Consider the following 18,668-nt stretch of genomic DNA (forward strand, 5'->3'; position numbering starts at 1 on the left):
CAATATCGTTTCAATGTCACTGTCAGGCTTCAATGTTTCTGCCTGACGTTTAAACATTGATTGACTCATATTTTGCTATCTGGGTAGATAATCTTTTAAAATCACATTAGTGTTTTATTGTGTCAGTGACACAAGCTGCAGACTTGATATTTGGAAGCGTGGTCAACACTGACTGAATGATTTCATTCTTTTTCACATCCATTGCCTAACTACATAGCTAAAACAGCACAGAAAATCAGTGTCATAGTTCACAATTTATCCTTCACTGATTGGCTCAGTTGGAATTCAACTAGACAACGAATTAAAATACTTTATTTAGAGGGGAAATTCACATAGACATGGTCTACTGGGACCTGTCTATGTGAATTGATTTCTCTTATTGAGATTGATTTCTGACATCGTGGCAGAAATCAACCTCAATGAGAGAAATCCCAGATGGAGCACTGAACGGAGATGAGAATTGAGTGGAATTGCATAGGCAGGTAATGCCTGTGGGTAAACGGTGTTTACAGCAACTTATCAGTTTTTAGGGATTATGCAGATGAATGGATTTTGTCTTTGCAGCTTCTAGTATATGAACTCTTCTTCCTTTGTTTGAAAACGAAGAACGGCTATGCATAGTCAATATTTACTATCACCAGTGTGAACTAGTCATTGCAGCAGCATGGTTAGAGCATGATGTGCAACTAACCTGCTTGTTTTCACAACCAGTCACAATACATGTAGAAGCTGTCCAGCCAAGGGAATTTCAATAACTTACTGGACAGCCATAGACTACTGTAAGTTCCATAAATTTTGTACTTGTTTTAATGTATATTAAAATTGTATTGCATAAGAAATACCATAAATGCTTGCTGTTCTATGTAAAGTTTGATAATAAAGTTAATTCAATTCAGATAATAAATAAATAGAGTTGCACTCTGGATCATCTGTATTCTTGTCCTTCTCTTTTTACTTTCCTGAGACCTTCAACCACAACTCGATTCCCCACACTCCCAGTCAGCTCTGTCCCTCAGTCCATGTAAATTCTTGCTTTTCTCATCCTTCTCTTTTCTTACTTGCGAAGGGGAGAAAGGGCAACATTTGGACTAGTTCAAACTGAGTGTCTGAGAAAAGGCCAGCCTGACATTTTACACAGCTGCTACATTTTATTACAGACTTTCACTGTGTGTGTGTGTGTGTGTGTGTGTGTTACATCTGAAGGGAAAATAGAGCTTAGTGAAATATGATATGAAGGGGGAATAAAAAGGAAGAATTTAATTTCTAAATTGGAGAATTCTAACACCCTCCATTTACATTCTCTCACTCCTTCAGTTTCTCTTTTCAGTCAGATTTCTTAGTCTAAGTCTTAATTATTTGGCTTTAGTGATCTTTTCATAGTCATATTTTCCTATTAAGTAATAATTCACATAAAAACATGCAGATTGTTTGCAGTGAATGAAACGGAAACATCCATAGAAGTATGGAATGTTAAATATTTGCTAAATATTTAAAATATTTTCGTCTAATTTATAGAATTACTATGAATATTAAGTTTAAGTACATTATTTGTCATGATTTCAGTTCTGCCTTGATGGTGCTGCTTACTCTCTCTCCCTCTTGTTGATTGCTCATTATGCTCAGCTGTGCTGCTTCCTGTTAAACAGCTGTCCTCTACTAAGGCCCAGTCCCAATAATTGCACTTCCACCCTCGTTCCACCCTTGTGTCCTTCAAATGCACCTTCATGTTGAAGGGTTTTATTGCCGAGTGTGTCCCACATTCTCTACATCCAGCCTTCACCCCGTCCATTTTGGGTCCTATTTCCACCCTTATGCAAAGTCTGCATTGATGCTGACTTCGACGAAGTGTATTACCCACAATTCATTGATGCATGTGATGAGTTAACAGGGGGAATTATGACAATGTTTGGTTATTTTTCTGGTTGTCTTCATAGAAAATTCAAGTATGGCAAGGCACACTTTAGTAACAAAAAGGTTTTGATATGACAAACTGAGCAGAAAGAAGAAGAAATAAAAAAGAATAGTCACAAACTAACTGTGATGAAAGTAAAACAAAATATTACAAATACCAGACAAATTTCAAGTCATAAATTACGCTATTAACATATTGGTAGAAAGATTGGGCTTTTGTGATGTTGCAACAATTAAGATAAGGTAAGGTAATTAAATTTATATGGCACATTTTCAGCAGCAAAGTAATTCTAAGTTCTTTACATGATTTAGAAAGAAATACAAGCAAAACAACAAACCAAAACAAAGACAAGATAAAAGTATAGAACTACATATTGGTTCCCCATGTTTAATAAGAATAAGTAGACCATAACTTATAAACTAATAGGGGGTTCTCCATGTTTGATTCTATAAAGTAGATGGTACTTTCTAAGTATGTTCTAGATTTGTAATCTAACAGGAGTTTCTCTAGATTTTACTCCAATATTAAAAGTTTAATCCTAAATGTTGATCTAAGCCAGTGGTTCCCAAACTTTTTGTAATCCCCCCTATGGATTACAAATGGCTGTCTGGTTGAAACACCGCGTGTGAGTGGGGGCAGGCATCGACTTTTTTGGGGGCAAAATGAATGTACGTAGCTGAAAATAGACACCAGCATGTATGTAGCTGAAAATAGACACCAACATCGGTAGCCTACAAGGTACTTGTTAAGCTTAAGGTGCTGCATTGATATTAGCTAGTCATCTTTTAGCTAACATTACCTGCAGCTTTACTCACCTCAGTCGGTTAGTTTGGAGGGAAAAACTGTGAAAAGTTCTTTGCGTTTTGCTGGTTTGCTGCCGTGATCACAAACCTACGTAGCTCCGCCCAGCAGCAGCAGGTCTCCTTCAGCGCGAGCGTCGTAGCGCTCATGTTGCGTTTAAAGGCGGCTCGGAAAAACAGGTTACAACATGTTAACGGATTAAACAGTTTTAACTGCTGATAAAAGTGACAGAGGACACAAATATGGGAAGTGTGGAAGCCTCTACTGTATCAAATTGACATAGGAATATCAGAGTTGGTCATTCTAAGGTAAAAACCCAGCGCATACAGTGTTCATGTTTTTTTTTTTTCATCCAGACGGCTTTCCGCGCCCCCCCTGCAATGACACGGCGCCCCCCCCCCAGTTTGGGAACCTCTGTGCTACACTGACTTCATGCAGGAGCAGAGAGGATGAGGACCGTCATGATGCGCCAGACATGGACAATATGTGCATCACTCTGTACTCCAGACAGGAGTTCAAATTGAATGCAGCTTAAGTACATTTTGTGAGTACTTTCTCCACCACTGTGAGTAACATCGACTTAAATTTGTCATTTTAAACACACTTAATGAATTCAGTTAAAAAAAACTTGATCATGATATATTAAGTTGGATAAATGTAGTAAAATTAGTTGGATATAGTGTACTTAGACATTTTTGTCTTGCTTAATGTCAAGTTGTCATAACAGTCATTTCAGACAATGTCAACTGTGCATCAAAAATGACAACAAACCAGCAAAAGGCAAATAACTTTTGCCTTTTGTATGATGATGAGCTGATCTATTCCAACATATAAAGCTAAGCTTCTTAGCAAGAAAAGGCTACGAATGTTGGTATCTACACTCTAAAAAGAAATAAGTTGAACCAACTTAATTGAATTGCTTCAATTGGTAGCAAGTAATTCAATTAAGTTTACTCAACCTAATTTATTAAGTTTAACCAACTCAAGTTAACTAGTAAATTAAGTTCTATTCAACTCAATTTATTAAGTTAATCCAACTCACTTTATGAAGTTTTTTAAACTGAATTAATTAAGTTGGTTTAACTTGGCAAATTTAAGTCAGTCTTACTCAAGTTATTTAGTTTACTTCAAATAAAGAAGGATTTCTGCTTTTGGTATAAATCTCTGGTCTAAAAGTATTTTTAGCTGTAGTTTATTTTATGGACTTATTTACATTAATCTCACTTAATTCATTTGGTTTAGTGATAACTTACTTTTTTGTATTTAATTAACTTAAAAGTTACAAATCTAACTAACCTAAATTAATTGAATTAACTTAAAGGTGTTGTGATCCATAGTTTCCCTGTGAGTCTCTGTCCTGTCCTCCCCGTTGATTGATCCCAGCTGTGTCTCGTTTCTGTGATTACCCTCCCAGTGTATTTAGTCTCACCTGTTGTCTGTGTTCCTTGTCAGATCCTCGTCTAACGTCGTCTAATGTCAGTTGTTGTCTGTGTCGGCCATCACAGTCGAATTGTCAAGTCGTGTGCTGGTTTAGCTCGCGTTTTCAGTCTTCAGTTTTTCAGTTGCTACCGGTATTAGCTGTGTGCTAGTGTTTCTGCCGTGCCGCCTGTACAGGACTGTGTTTTGAGCTTCTCTTCATTAAATTAATCATATCATCTTCATCTGGTTCTCTGCGACCATTCTCAACACCACCAACCACACCCCATGACAAAAGGGACTTTTTACTTCGACTTTATTTGAAACTATTGAGTTCAATGCCAGTTTTTGTCCAACTCGGTATATTATGATCATTGATCACTCAATTCATTGTTAATCCAATTCAATTTACAAAGTTTTAATAACTTAATTCATGAAGTGTGTTTAACGTGACAAATTTAAAACACTCTTACCCAAATCATTTGTTTTTGTCAAATAAGTAATTCAAATCTCTTTGATTAAATACTACAGAAAGTCAACTCAAACTTTTAAGTTGGTCCAAACTAAAAAAAATAAAATATCCAAATTTACATTACCACTCACATTGTACTTAAAATACAGCTAGAATTCAAATTATTTGAAAATGATTTTTAAATATGTTGTTTTAGTTTTTCAAAGATTGTAAATACAGGCCCACACTTTGCAGAAAAAATATCTGTGCTGCAACCAGCAACTCATTTAAAATACACTGCTCAAAAAACTAAAGGGAACACTCAAATAACACATCCTAGATCTGAATGAATGAAATATTCTCCTTGAATACTTTGTTCTGTACAAAGTTGAATGTGCTGACAACAAAATCACACAAAAATCATCAATGGAAATCAAATTTATTAACCAATGGAGGCCTGGATTTGGAGCCACACACAAAATTAAAGTGAAATGTTCCCTTTATTTTTTTGAGCAGTATATATTGAGAGTAATGCAAGTTCAATGTATGTTAACCCCGTTCAAGAGAAAGAAATGATTGATATTGTGAATAAATGTAAAAGTAAAGCATCAACTGACTGTGATGATCCAGACATGAAAACAATTAAAAGGGTAATTGAGGGTATTTATAAACTATTAACTTATATTTGTAATTTATCATTCCAAACAAAATGGCAAAGCTCATATCAATGTATAAAACTGGCAATAATCTCCTTTTCACAAGTTACAGGCCTGTCTCTCTTCTCCCTCAGTTAGCTAAAATTCGAGAAAAACTTTTTTATAAGAGTCTAGAAAAAGACAAAAATACACTAGTCAACAGTAGTCAATATGGATTCAGAGCAACATCACTAGCTCTAACTGACTTAATATAAGAAATTACCAATGCAACAGATAGTAAGAATTAGCTGTAGGGGTTTTCATAAATCTAAAAAAAGCTTTTGATACAATAAATCATGATACCTTAATAGAATATTTCAGAATTCGGGGAGTAGATTTGAACTGGATGAGGAGCTATTTAAAGAGCAGAAAACAGTTTGAGAAGATGGGAGAGACTGAATGTGATTGTCTGGAGGTTGTGTGTGGGGAACCTCAGGGGTCAGTACTGGGACCAGTTTTATTTCATTTGTATATAAACGACTTAAGCAAAGTGTCTAATTTATTAAAATTTGCTGATGACACAAATATTCTAGTCTCTGATGAAAACTTACAACAACGTCTTTCCATAGTCGCCTCAGAAATCAGTAAATTAAATAAATAGTTTGATAATAAATTATCACTAAATGTGGATAAGACTAAAATCATGGTTTTTGGAAACTGTTACAAGAAAGCTCAAATTCAAGTTCAGATAGAGGGTGTGACACTAGAAAGAGTATATGTTAATACATTTATTGGTGAAATAATAGATGACAAAATTAGTTGGAAACCTCATATTAAACATTTACTGAATAAACTGTGAAGAAGCATATCAGTCCTGGCTAAAACCAGACATATTTTTAATAATAAATCACTTCATGTTCTTTATAACTCGCTGAGTTTGCCATACTTAACATATTGTTCAGATGTGTGGGGAATTAATTACAAAAGCTCTTTACAACCCACTGAGTGTCCTACAGAAACAAGTCATTACAATCATCCATTATGTCAGTTTTTATGAGGACATAAACTCATTATTCTTAAAATCTAGAATTCTTAAATTTGAAGATTTGGTGGAATTTCAAATTGCTAAAAATTATGTTAAAGGCATGAAGTAAACAGCAACCTGAGCACATACAGAATATTTTTTTGAAAGAATAGGAGGATATAACTTGAGGGGTTACTCAAACATAAGGATTCGATTTGCTTGTTGTGTGAAAGCTCTTCACACAAGAAAGAGCTTTTATATTTCAACTCATGGTGTAAAATTATGGAACAAGTTAAATGAGGAGTTAAAATAAAGTCAAAATTTAATACAATTTAAGAGGAAATAAAAGGAGGTCATTTTCTATGGGTGAGAGTTAGAACTAATGTGTATATGTAAATTGAGGCTAACGCATTTGAGTGTGTGTGGGTATGGATGTATGGATGTGCATATGAGTATCAATATTAGATCAGAATAGTGTGTCCTTTTTTCGTCTTGAAAACTTCCATGCTAAAGTTAACACCATACAAAAGCTAAACAATGGTGACGTCACAGATGACCCTCAAAAAACAGCCAAATATTTTTCAGAATTTTATACTAAATTATATGAATCAAAATATAATGATGATTCTTGGAATGTCGATTTCTTGGATCTCTTACAGAAACTAAAAACATTGACATTGACTTGAAGGAATCTTGTGATGAGCCAATATCATTACAGGAAATAGTTTTCACTATTTAACACCTCAAATCCAATAAGTCCTCTGGTACAGATGGTCTTACTTCTGAATTGTATACATTTTCTCCAAACAGCTTGCATCCTTCCTCCATGAACTTTTCTAAGAATGTAAAGACTGTTGCAAACTGCGGTTTTTGGGTCTTTGTGGGGAGTTTCTGTTGTCTCTGCTTCTTTCATCATCCACTAAATGGTGCCAAGAGGCTGCAGCTACCTGGAGGGGTGCCGCCTGTTTGGATTCAGCACACCTGTGATCAATCTACTTTTTCATCTTGGACTATATGAGGAGTGGGCTGCCAGCACTTCGATGCCTTAGTGTTTGCCTGTTATGGTACCCCACGCCCCGCTGAGTCTGGTCTCTGAATTTTTCTATGATTATCTCTCATAACACTTATCTGTTGCTCTCCTGTCAGGCGTTTCATTGTGGCACCTTGGATTTTACCCACTGTGTAGCCTGAGTTTCTTGCATTCTGGTTTCCTCTCGTGATGCTGTGGACCTTACCCACCGGTTGCTCGAGTCCATCTCCTTCTCAGCTGAAGATTCTCTGACAGTTTCTCATTTCATGGCTGGCTATCGGACCGCTCCTCGCTCCTCCTCACTAGAACTTACCTGTCCACCCTCCATCGCAAGCCTCGTCCATCCACCTCCAATGAACTCTCCGTCAAGACCAAACATCGGAATCCAGATCATCTCAAGAACTCCCTGCAAAGAGACCAAATCCCTGGAAACCACAGTATTTCTCTCTCTGGCGGAAATTCATCTCCCAACCAAGTAGGGTCATTCCATTTCTCAGAAATCAATCTGTTCAGTTTACCGTCAACTTACCTTTTCTCTCCAACTACCCTCAGTGTTCTGGTGACCCCGGCTTCCCACCCACAGGACAAGAACCACACATCTCACAATTCATCTTTGTTTCAAAATAAACCATTTACCTGATTTCATAGACTCCTGTTTGTGTTCTGTATGTGGGTCAAAAGACCCACATACAGAACACATCATGACGTGGACAATAAATCTCTTCTTACTACTCCAACCCAAGGTCTCATTACTCTAATACCCCCACCCCCCAAAAAAAATCTACTCTACAAAATATTTGGGTTAATATTTGCTAAAATAATAACATTTATATAATTGAGACTCAATCTTCATGAAAAACAAGCATATTCTGATATCAGACTAGTACTTGATTTAATTGATTATTTAGATTTATGCTCTGTCGCCTCAGACCCAAAACATCTTAGTATAACAGGTTTTACACAATGACTAAGTAAATGTCACCCCTGCATATGGTCACACATTTGGAGGCCAGAAACAGGTGAACAACAATCGAGCTTTGCAGTCAGATGTTTAGAAAACAAACCGCCAGCAGAAAAACGTTCTGCCTACCGTTTTAGTTGTGCACACACCGGTGACCATGGTGACCATTTTTGGGTTCAGGGTTCTGACCTTAATGTGAGGGTCCAGTAAGGTCAGAACCTTGCCAATTTAAATTTTGAAACTTAAAAGGGATTGGGTATCATATATATTTTTTCCCATTCACAAAATAAGAAGGGTACACCCATTCTTATACACAAAAATCTTCTCTTTACTCTGGAGAAGGACTTGGAGGGGAAATTTATCTTTATTAAGGGCTCAGTTCATGGACAACGTATAACTGCTCCTAATGATGATTCGTCTCAACTTATGTCACAAATGATTTTGTAATCATTGCAAAGAAATTGGCTTTTTGGCCAGTGATTTTAATTGCACAATGAACACATCTTTAGAAAGGTCCTCCTCTGCAAAGCTGCCAAACCCAAATGCTTCAGCTGCCCTTAAAAATGTAAGTTCAGACACTGGTCTGATAGATATCTAAATAATAAAGTAAGGGACTATGGATTTTATTTACATCCCCATAACCTTCTTCAGATTAGATAATTTATTTCTCCCCACGTAATTTTTGCATTCTGTTTGGAGCTGTAACACAGAGCTTATTGTTTTATTGGACCATACACCAGGATTTTTAGGTGTAAATTCATTATTTTGCATGTGTCAATGAGTTATTACTCTTCTGTCCTTTGACAGTTTGACTCTCTACTTCAAGTCTATACTTTGTGTATGTAGGCTGTACATTCGCAGACAGTGCAGTGTTCTGTGTTGATTTGGAACAGGTTGTTTTTGTTTGTTTTTGAAATTTGTTTACATAAAGTTCTGAAAATCAATAAAATGAAACAGAAAAAAGAAAATTAACAAAACTGCTGGTGAGTGATATGATTTTAGAAAATAATTGAACTACTACATATGTGGTACTCCGGCTTTGCATTGGATAAAATTATTTTTGACAGTTAAGGACTGCAAGGAAGACTTATAAAATAACAATGACTAAATAAATTGTGTTTTGACATAAAACTTTACTTTTAACAGAATCATCTGTCAGTGCAGTAACAGGATTTTACTCAGGATTTTGTAAAAATAAAAACAAATACAAAATAGAACTGAAAATGGAGTAACTCTTGCAGTTTTGCACCCCTAGAAATGTCACTTCATTGGTAAATGTTTAAAATTCTACCTTTCATAATGAAACTAGAAAACAAAATTTTGATGCACTTTTTCTTCTTTTGTGGAGTGAAAATGAGGTTAAAATCAGGGCAGATATACTTCAAATCACTGCAAATCTTAAAAATTATTCCTTCTAAATCTAAAATGTTATTCATTTATAAAACTCATAAAAAAGTGGGAAGATAGCACTGATGGGATGAGCCTTTATTACCAGATCTACTTAAAAGTGAGACATATAAGTAGAAGGATCAATATGGAATATTTAGAAACATGTCAAAAAAACTAAAAAGTTTTAATAGGTAAAATCCTAAACATGATGTATCAAAATAAAATTCTTAATTCACATCTATCAAATACAGACTCTTATTTGCAATGTGTCTTAAAATAAAATTGTTTTCTTTTAAGAGAAGAAAACACAGGAGATATTATAGAGATGAAACTTAAAATTTAAAACATTTAATATTCTGTATTGAACCTTGGACTGCTGATATGGAAAACTCCCGAAGCACCTCAAAATATCTGTCGTCTTTCAACAATTATCTTATAAATAATAACATAGACTCTGGTGATTCCAAATTGATAATTTGACCATATCTTCACGGGGAAAAGGAATATGTCCTCATGCCATGCCAAATTACATACAAAAAATGGGCTACTGGATTTGAAAAAGGAATAGGAATTACAACACTGGTATTTCTGGAAACTTGTTTGGAAAATGGAGAAACAAAATGATAAATGGAGTCATAAAAATCAAAGGCCTGAGTCCACCACCAGAATACCAGATGGAGGTAAGATACACAATGTTATAACGACTAACTATTTGTGTGCAGGTGACCTGTCAGGTCTGCTTGAGGAAAGGTTTGGTGGATCCACGCCGGACCAACTGTTCTCCCCCAGAATGCCAACTTCTTAGCACTGTTGATAGAGATTCTGAATTATGATTTAAATCTAGTAGTTTTGGGTCAGATCAACATATTAACTAATCTTATATATTGTACATGCTTATTTTGCTGTGCTAATAGATTTTCCTTTTTATAACTTTATCCTCCACAGGTGTTACTTTGCTTCTTCTTTTCCTCCTTTTCTTTTAATGTGTAATATTTTTGCCATGTTTAATCATTTCAATCTTAGCATCACATTAACATAGTTTTAATGTTGTGGGATGTGTCCAGGGTGTTGCAATACTGAGGGCTGGGGGCCATTACTGGAGACTGGAGACATTGTGTGTGGGGGGCCACAGAACTATGCAACAGCCAGTTCTGTGGTGGAATATCTACGTCAGGATGTCCTGCCACATTTTAGCTTAGGATCCAAATGCACCTCATGTAGCGATTTGGGTGGGGTGGTATTTGAACCACCTCATCAGGTTGATTGTCATGGATAAATGATTCTGTGTTTTTCCTCTATCTCTTTTAGTTGCTTGCATGCTTGCATACACATGTGTGGTAAAGGAAATGACTTCATAAGAGAATGCCCTCCTTATGGTGTAGCTTAGAAAGAGGCCTAGAAAAGGAATCAAAGCTGTTGTTCGGTGCCATTTTCTGAGTTTTCCATATGTAAGCATGGCGATGTACCAGAGCTGTAACAGTAAACTATTTCTCTGTTGTCCCAGAACAATGCTATCGCTTATTTGGCTTTATTAAATTGGACTGATGATTTTAACCCAGTTTTCATGGTTATTCAAGACGATTCCTCCCAAAAAAGAGTCCAGGGCAACAAAAAGGAAAACTCCCCTGTAACAGACAGTAACATTCAGCAAAACCCAGCTCAGTCCCAGGAGTACTTTCTGCATGAAAAAACTAAACAAAACAACAACAATGAATAGCAGTCGTTTAGTGTTTTCATCATGAAAGAAAAAAAGTGAATAGCAGTAGTTTGGTGGCTTCATCTAGGAGAGAAACACAACAAAGGAAGAATGAAAAACAGAGAATATAAATTTAAAAGTAAAACAAAAGCAGAGAAAGATTGCACATATACATGTATAAAAGGGTAAATACCAAATTTGATTACTTTCCAAAATAATATCAAGTGATCTTTATCAGATGCTTTGATGGTGAAATAAATGTGAAAAGGTTTAAAGATAGCTGCAACTAAATATTAAACTAGCACAGGTTTGTAATGCTAACCTAGAGCGATGTAGTCAGAGGTGACTACTTAAAATCTTTTAGGAACTCATTCCATTAGCTTTCTTTTTATTTCCACGTACATTTTCTCTTAGAATGAGAGCCAGGTGGCTGAAACATGAAAACTGTCGCTCTAAAATAAATAAATACAAAAAACACAGTGCTGATTTGTGTTTTCCTTCTTTTTAAGGATGGTATTAATCTATGTCTTAAAATAACCAGAATCACAATAAACATCATTTGTCAGGTAGGTTTTTAAATCACTGCTTAGAGTTCGCCGCAAGGGGTCGCATGCGTTCCGCGGATAAGAGCGTCTGCTTGCCTCTCTGTGCTGCTGCTGTGTGGCTGGTTGAGAAATAATAACGTCAAGACTGCTGGGTGTAATTATAGAGCACAGCCTTGAGAGCAGCACATGAATGGCGAATGATTCACTGCATGCATATCACAACATTTGCATGCATTAACCCGGATCGCCCAGCATATCCTTGGGCTCACAAAGGTCCTGCCACCGTGTCAACAAGTGCTGAACTCACTCTGATCACACTCTGCTGCATTAGTGGTGTCAGGAGGAGGGCCTCAATTTGTCAGCTTATCACTTGATTTCTGTAAATGTTAACTTCAGCTTCAAGATCTCCATTTTTTATGCGTCTTAAGGGAAACATTCCGAGCTCACAGGGAGGTAAAGAGAGACAGAAGCAGTGAGTGAGAGGCTGGCCGAACGGACTCTGACAGGCAGGCAAAGAGACCAATCAGGAGAGAGCCTTCAGTGTAAATTCCAGCCGCGGGGACGCGGGAGGAGGCGCGATGCGGAGGAAAAAGCAAATAGTTGAGTGAGCAGCATCAGTACAGAGTGAAGAGGACTACAGCATCATCAGCACAGCCCGAGTAAAAACAGCGTGATTCGTTTTTCCTGACTGGGTCCATGGATGTGAAGAAGGCGAACTCCTGTCTGCTCGGTGGATTACAGGCTGAGTGAGGATGCACAAAACTACTGGAAGCTTCAGGACGCCTCTGAACAACCTGACAGTGGAGCTCCGAAATAACTGAGCTGATAAAAAAACAGAACTTCTCCAAAAGACCCAAATGTCTCTTTTTTAAAGGGACTCCATTTTCCAGACGCCTTCCCTATTTTTGGACTTTGACGCACTGTGGAGAGTTTCACTTGCTAGCTATAGTGGCCGGAGAATGTTGAGATTTGTTGTCTTCAGAAGACAGTGAGATTAATGCTTTTTGCTGATGAATTTATTTCTTTTTTACCCAAGTGCACTTGTTTTTCCGGTCATGATTGTGTTTTTGATAGCTCTGTGTTTTACGGATGGAGCGCTCTCTCAGATCCGCTACTCTGTCCCGGAGGAGGCAGAGCATGGCACGCTGGTGGGGAACATCGCTGAAGACCTGGGCCTGGACCTTACCAAACTGGCCTCCCGGCGATTCCAGGTAGTGCCTAGTTCCAGAACGCCATATCTGGAAGTGAACCTTGAGAACGGCGTCCTGTTCGTTAACGAGAAAATCGATAGGGAGCAAATCTGCAAGCAGAGTGCCAGCTGCCAGCTCAACATGGAGGTGTTCTTGGAGAACCCACTGGAGCTGTTCAGGGTCGAAATCGAAGTGGTGGACATTAACGACAACCCACCGAGCTTCCCGGAGACAGACATCATAGTGGAAATCTCAGAGAGCGCAACCCCTGGCACCCGGTTCCCTTTGGAGAGTGCGTTCGACCCGGACGTGGGCTCCAACGCGTTGCGCACATATGATATCACAACCAACAATTACTTTTACCTGGACGTGCAGACCCAAACCGACGGAAATAAATTTGCAGAACTTGTCCTGGAGAAGCCGCTGGACAGGGAGCAGCAGGCAGCGCACAGGTACGTGCTCACTGCGGTGGACGGCGGACAGCCTCCTCGGACTGGCACCGCGCTGCTGGTAGTCAAAGTGTTGGACTCTAACGATAATGTGCCCGTGTTTGAGCAGCCCGTCTACACGGTGAGTCTCTCGGAGAATGTACCGGTGGGCACACTGGTCATCCAGCTGAACGCCACCGACCTCGATGAGGGACTGAACGGGGAAATAGTTTACTCCTTCAGCAACCACATCTCCAGTCGCGTTAAGGAGCTGTTCGGCATAGACCCGCGGACCGGGCGCATCGAAGTCCGCGGGGAGGTGGATTTCGAAGAGAGCAGCCTCTATCAGATCTTTGTCCAGGCTAAGGACCTCGGGCCAAACGCCGTGCCCGCGCACTGTAAAGTGTTGGTCAAAGTGGCGGACGTGAACGACAACGCACCGGAAATCACCTTCAGCACTGTCACGGAGTCGGTGAGTGAAAAAGCCGCTCCCGGTACCGTCATTGCCCTGTTGAGTGTGACGGACCGTGACGCAGAGCAGAACGGACAGATCCATGTGGAAATCCTCGGTGATGTCCCGTTCAAATTAAAGTCCTCTTTCAGGAATTACTTCACCATAGTGACTGATGGGCTCCTGAACCGGGAGCAGGCAGACTCCTACTCCGTGACCGTGGTGGCGCGGGATAAAGGAACTCCTTCTCTCGCCTCTAGTAAGTCCATCCGCGTCCAGGTGTCAGATGAAAACGACAATGCGCCCACTTTCACGCAATCCGTTTATGATGTGTATGTGACAGAGAACAATGTACCAGGAGCCTACATCCACGCCGTGACGGCCCTGGACCCTGATATAGGGCAGAACGCTCTCATTACTTACTCCATCTTAGAGTGCGACATTCAGGGCATGTCAGTTAAAACCTATGTGTCTATCAACGAGGAGACAGGATACCTTTACGCACTCAGGTCTTTTGATTATGAGCAGCTAAAAGATTTCACCTTTATGGTCAGGGCCAAGGACTCCGGTGCCCCTGAGCTTTCCTCTAATGCAACTGTCAAAGTCATAATTGTTGATCAGAATGATAATGCACCCCTGGTACTTGCTCCCCTGGGGAAAAATGGGACTGCGAAGGAACCCCTTCCCCGCTCGGCTGAGCCAGGCTACCTGGTGACCCGTGTTGTGGCCATGGATGCTGATGATGGTGAGAATGCCCGCCTGTCCTACAGCATTCAGAGAGGTAACGACAATGGGATGTTTAGGATGGACTGGAGGACTGGTGAACTCAGGACAGCAAGGCGGGTATCAGCTAAGCGAGACCCTCACCAGCAGTACGACCTGGTGATTGAGGTGAGAGACCATGGCCAGCCTCCATTGTCCTCCAGTGCCAGCATACTGGTGATGCTGGTAGACAGCATGGCTGAAGGCCGGGGTGTGGGAGACAAAGTGGGCACCAGCAAGGCCAAAGATGGTGCTTTGGACCTCACCCTCATCCTAATCATTGCCCTCGGTTCTGTCTCCTTCATCTTTCTCCTTGTAATGATTGTGCTGGCCGTGCGCTGCCAGAAGGACAAAAAGCTCAACATTTATACCTGCCTAACTAGTGACTGCTTTCTTGGATGCAACTCCTGCTGCTCACGGCAGGGTAGATCCCGCAAGAAAAAGCTCAGCAAGGCGGACATCATGCTTGTGCAAAGCACTGTGAATGTCAGCGGGCCTGGAACGGCTCAAGTCCCTGTGGAAGAGTCTGGGAGCTTCGGCTCCCACCATCAAAACCAGAACTATTGCTATCAGGTATGTCTGACTCCAGAGTCTGCCAAAACTGACCTCATGTTCCTAAAGCCGTGTAGTCCATCTAGGAGCACAGACACCGATCACAACCCGTGTGGTGCCATAGGGTCAGGGTACACAGACCAGCAGCCTGACATCATATCAAACGGCAGCATTTTATCAAACGAGGTAAGAGTCCCTCTCATTCCTATGACTGAATTTTCCCTTCCATTAGCATACTGAAAACCCATTTCTGAAACTGGTCTTCTTGTTTTCTGATGTGATCCTTTATGTTAATCACATGCAGGAGCCAGTAGCTTGCTGGAGTTACAGTTTGTTGATAAGGCGTGATACAGCAATGCGTCATAGGACAGTGACTTCTGGCAGATTTCAGGGCAAGACAGAACAACAGTGTTTATCTGTTGCAGGGGAGGTCTGCCCTGAACACATAATGTGTGCTTGTTTTTTACTCCTATCTTCAAAACTATTTTGTCAGTGCATGAAGGGCCTCTTACATACATAAAACATACAGCTGCAGAAAACTGAGGCCACTGCGAACCGTCCCTAATCAGTACCTCTACACACCCGAATCCAGTAATGATGTGAAAGAATGAAAATCAGGCTTATTCCACCAAGCATTATTTTATGAACGCTTCCACAGTTGGAACGTTAGTGCTATGTGATATAAAAAGGAATTTGAATGTGTTTGTGTTATTTCAAAGTGCAGCATTTTTATTATTGTTAATGTTTCCTTTGTAGACAAAAATGTTCATAATGTTTATTTGGAGTTTGGGATAAATGTCTGTAGAATGAAAGAAATTGTTCATTTTATTCAAACACAGAGCAATAAGTAATAAAATCAAAGAAACAAAATCATTTAGCTATTGCCTCCTATGTTTTCAGCTGTATTTGCTCAGAGGCTGCTGTTAACTGCATAGAGAGCTGTGTGTGTGTGTGTGTGTGTGTGTGTGTGTGTGAGTGACACACATAACACACATGCTACTCTGCTACTTTGATGCATTTGCATTCTGCTAATCTGTCAGAATGTTGTTGAGTGGCAGCCTTGTTATATGCTGAAGCATCCCAAGTCTAGAGTCCGAACCGTGCACACACTCCGCATCATATGGAAGAGAAAAGCTCTAGTTTTTACTGCCCTGATCATTGTGACACAGTGTGTGTTGTATTGTTGCTGAAATACATCCTTTTTTGCCTTTTTAAAACTTTTCTATATTTTTGGTTATTCCTATTTTTGATTGCTGCATTTTTCTTTAACTGTGTTGCATGTAATGCTGGAGCAACAGACTGAACACCACTCCTTCTTGTTTCAGACCAAACACCAGCGAACTGAACTCAGCTACCTGGTGGAGAGGCCGAGGCGTGTCAACAGGTAAATACAGGCAGGGCTTCCTGCTGCAGCCTGCTGCTGCTCAGGCCTTTTCCACACCGGTTTCATCTACTAAATGCCTCATCACCATGGATATGAGACTGTACCAGAAAGATCAGTGTTGAGATTTTGATTTGATGTTCTGTGATTTTAGCTCAGCCTTCCAGGAGGCAGACCTGGTCAGCTCTAAAGACAGTGGCCACGGAGATAGCGAGCAAGGAGACAGTGACCATGATGCCACAAATCGAGGACATTCCTCTGGTAAGATCAGTGTGCCTCACCTCTTTTTCTTCAGTCATTTTATTTGAATGTTTTGTGCTGGAAGTTAAAGGAGCAAATGAGTTGCTCTTAGGTTTGAGTAAGACAGAGTAGGGTTTGCTGATTTGCATGTGGTTGCTATGCAGTGTGTCTCCAGAAGCAGACTGCTGCCGGCCCCTGCAGCCTGAAACTGATCGAGGCTTGTCAAATTAAGACTTGTTTTAATTACATCTGCAATTATGTCAGAGTCAACATCATCTGACATGATTTACCGTTTCTGTCAGTCAGTGTTTAAGAATCAAGTTATGGTAATTCATTTCTAAAGTCTTATAAAAGTTTCTTAGAAGAGTTTGGCTTTCATCTGTATGAATAGTACTTGTGTTTTTTGTCACATGATAAAATGTGAGTGAGTACTCGTCGTTTGTGCTCCTGGTGAGCGCGCTCAGTTCATCCTGTGACTACTTGACAAGATGTGACGGGCTTTTTAATGAGGCTGCGCTCACACCAAAGAACTGGGAAGCCGACCAAATAGGTTGTGCCTGTGGTGAACAAAACAGGCAATTCATTTGTTCATAAGATGAGTTAATAAATTCCTTCATGTTGTTACTGTCCAAAAGCAGTCCTTTGCCACTTTCCTTTTTTCAGCTCCCTTCCTTGACTGCTTGGCTTTTTTTCTTTTTTCCTAAATGAACCTACCAGAGCTCATATAATACGGGCCCACTGAGTTACATATGCCAGTGTCATGTGTTCATTCAGAGCTGAGCTCTCGATGGATGGACCTTCTGTGGATGGAGCTCCACAGAAGGGATCCTAGCAGTCGGCCTCAGTAAACAGAACTAAGCTGTTATGCTAAGCTGGACAAATTTCCTCAAATAATATTATAGAAGGAATAGAACAGAAATCTCCATTTATTACACTGAAGAAATGTAGGTGTACCTACAGCAAGATGAAAGGCAAATAAAATTTTAATTTGAAGTGATGAAAGAAAACTGAAGTGTGTAGTTACGATTTAATGTGGTCAGCCCAATTAGTTTGTTCATGTACCAAATAGTTTTTTTTTGTTTACCTTGGTCATTATTTTTATTGAATATTCTCATGGAACATTAGGTCTTGTGGAAATATGCAGAACAGAAAATGTTAAAGGGCAAAAACTTCTTAAAGCACACACACACACACACACACACACACACACACACACACACACACACACACACAAACACACAAGATATGGAAAGAGAGTCAAAGTACAATAAATCTAAATTTAAGAAGATTAAACTATAGGGCTGTAAAATCCAAAAGAAAAAATAAAAATGGCATAACTGAACATTGAAATTCATATAATTTTTGTATTGTTGATCACTATCAGGATTTTGATCAGACAGCTGATCTTTGTCTCAGACAAGTATATTAATGATAAATGTAGTGTATAAACTTTTACCTATCTATTGTTAGAGCACACTTTGTCAGACTTCATGACCCTTTAGCTTGAGTGTAATGTCAGTAAATATGCATTTCTTCAACCATTAGTTTCTGCAGCAGACGTAATTACAAAGCACCAGGACCTTTTTATTTATTAGAGAAATGGAGAGTTGACTGGCAGTCCTTATAGTTCATTCTCTTCCACTTACAGGGACAAAAGCATTTCATGTTTTATGCTGATGTCTTGGACTATCAGGGAAGCAAAAGGACCCAGTGTTGTGTTTCAGAGCTGACAACTAATGATTCCATTAGCTGTCATATGATAATATGACATATTATCATATGTCATATATATATATATATATAT

General features: G+C 39.3%; 1 protein-coding gene across 3 annotated transcripts; it reads left to right on the forward strand.

Moving 5' to 3' along the window:
• The first annotated feature begins 11,888 nt into the window (after positions 1–11,888).
• On the forward strand, positions 11,889–16,947 carry LOC106954598 (protocadherin-10-like). 3 transcript variants are annotated; one of them, XM_015044253.1, is made up of 3 exons: positions 11,889–15,264; positions 16,569–16,627; positions 16,779–16,947. In XM_015044253.1, the coding sequence occupies exons 1-3, from the start codon at positions 12,871–12,873 to the stop codon at positions 16,930–16,932; spliced, it is 2,607 nt and encodes an 868-aa protein (XP_014899739.1). In that variant the 5' UTR covers positions 11,889–12,870; the 3' UTR covers positions 16,933–16,947. The 3 variants fall into 3 exon arrangements, with proteins under 3 accessions (XP_014899739.1, XP_014899741.1, XP_014899738.1); XM_015044252.1 differs by having other exon boundaries at positions 11,894–15,429; XM_015044255.1 differs by lacking the exons at positions 16,569–16,627; positions 16,779–16,947 and adding an exon at positions 15,330–15,429 and having other exon boundaries at positions 11,890–15,264.
• Positions 16,948–18,668: the final 1,721 nt, after the last annotated feature.

The sequence above is a fragment of the Poecilia latipinna genome, unplaced genomic scaffold, assembly GCF_001443285.1.
Source record: "Poecilia latipinna isolate Pla-1442-1.1 unplaced genomic scaffold, P_latipinna-1.0 Scaffold665, whole genome shotgun sequence".
NCBI lineage: Eukaryota > Metazoa > Chordata > Actinopteri > Cyprinodontiformes > Poeciliidae > Poecilia > Poecilia latipinna.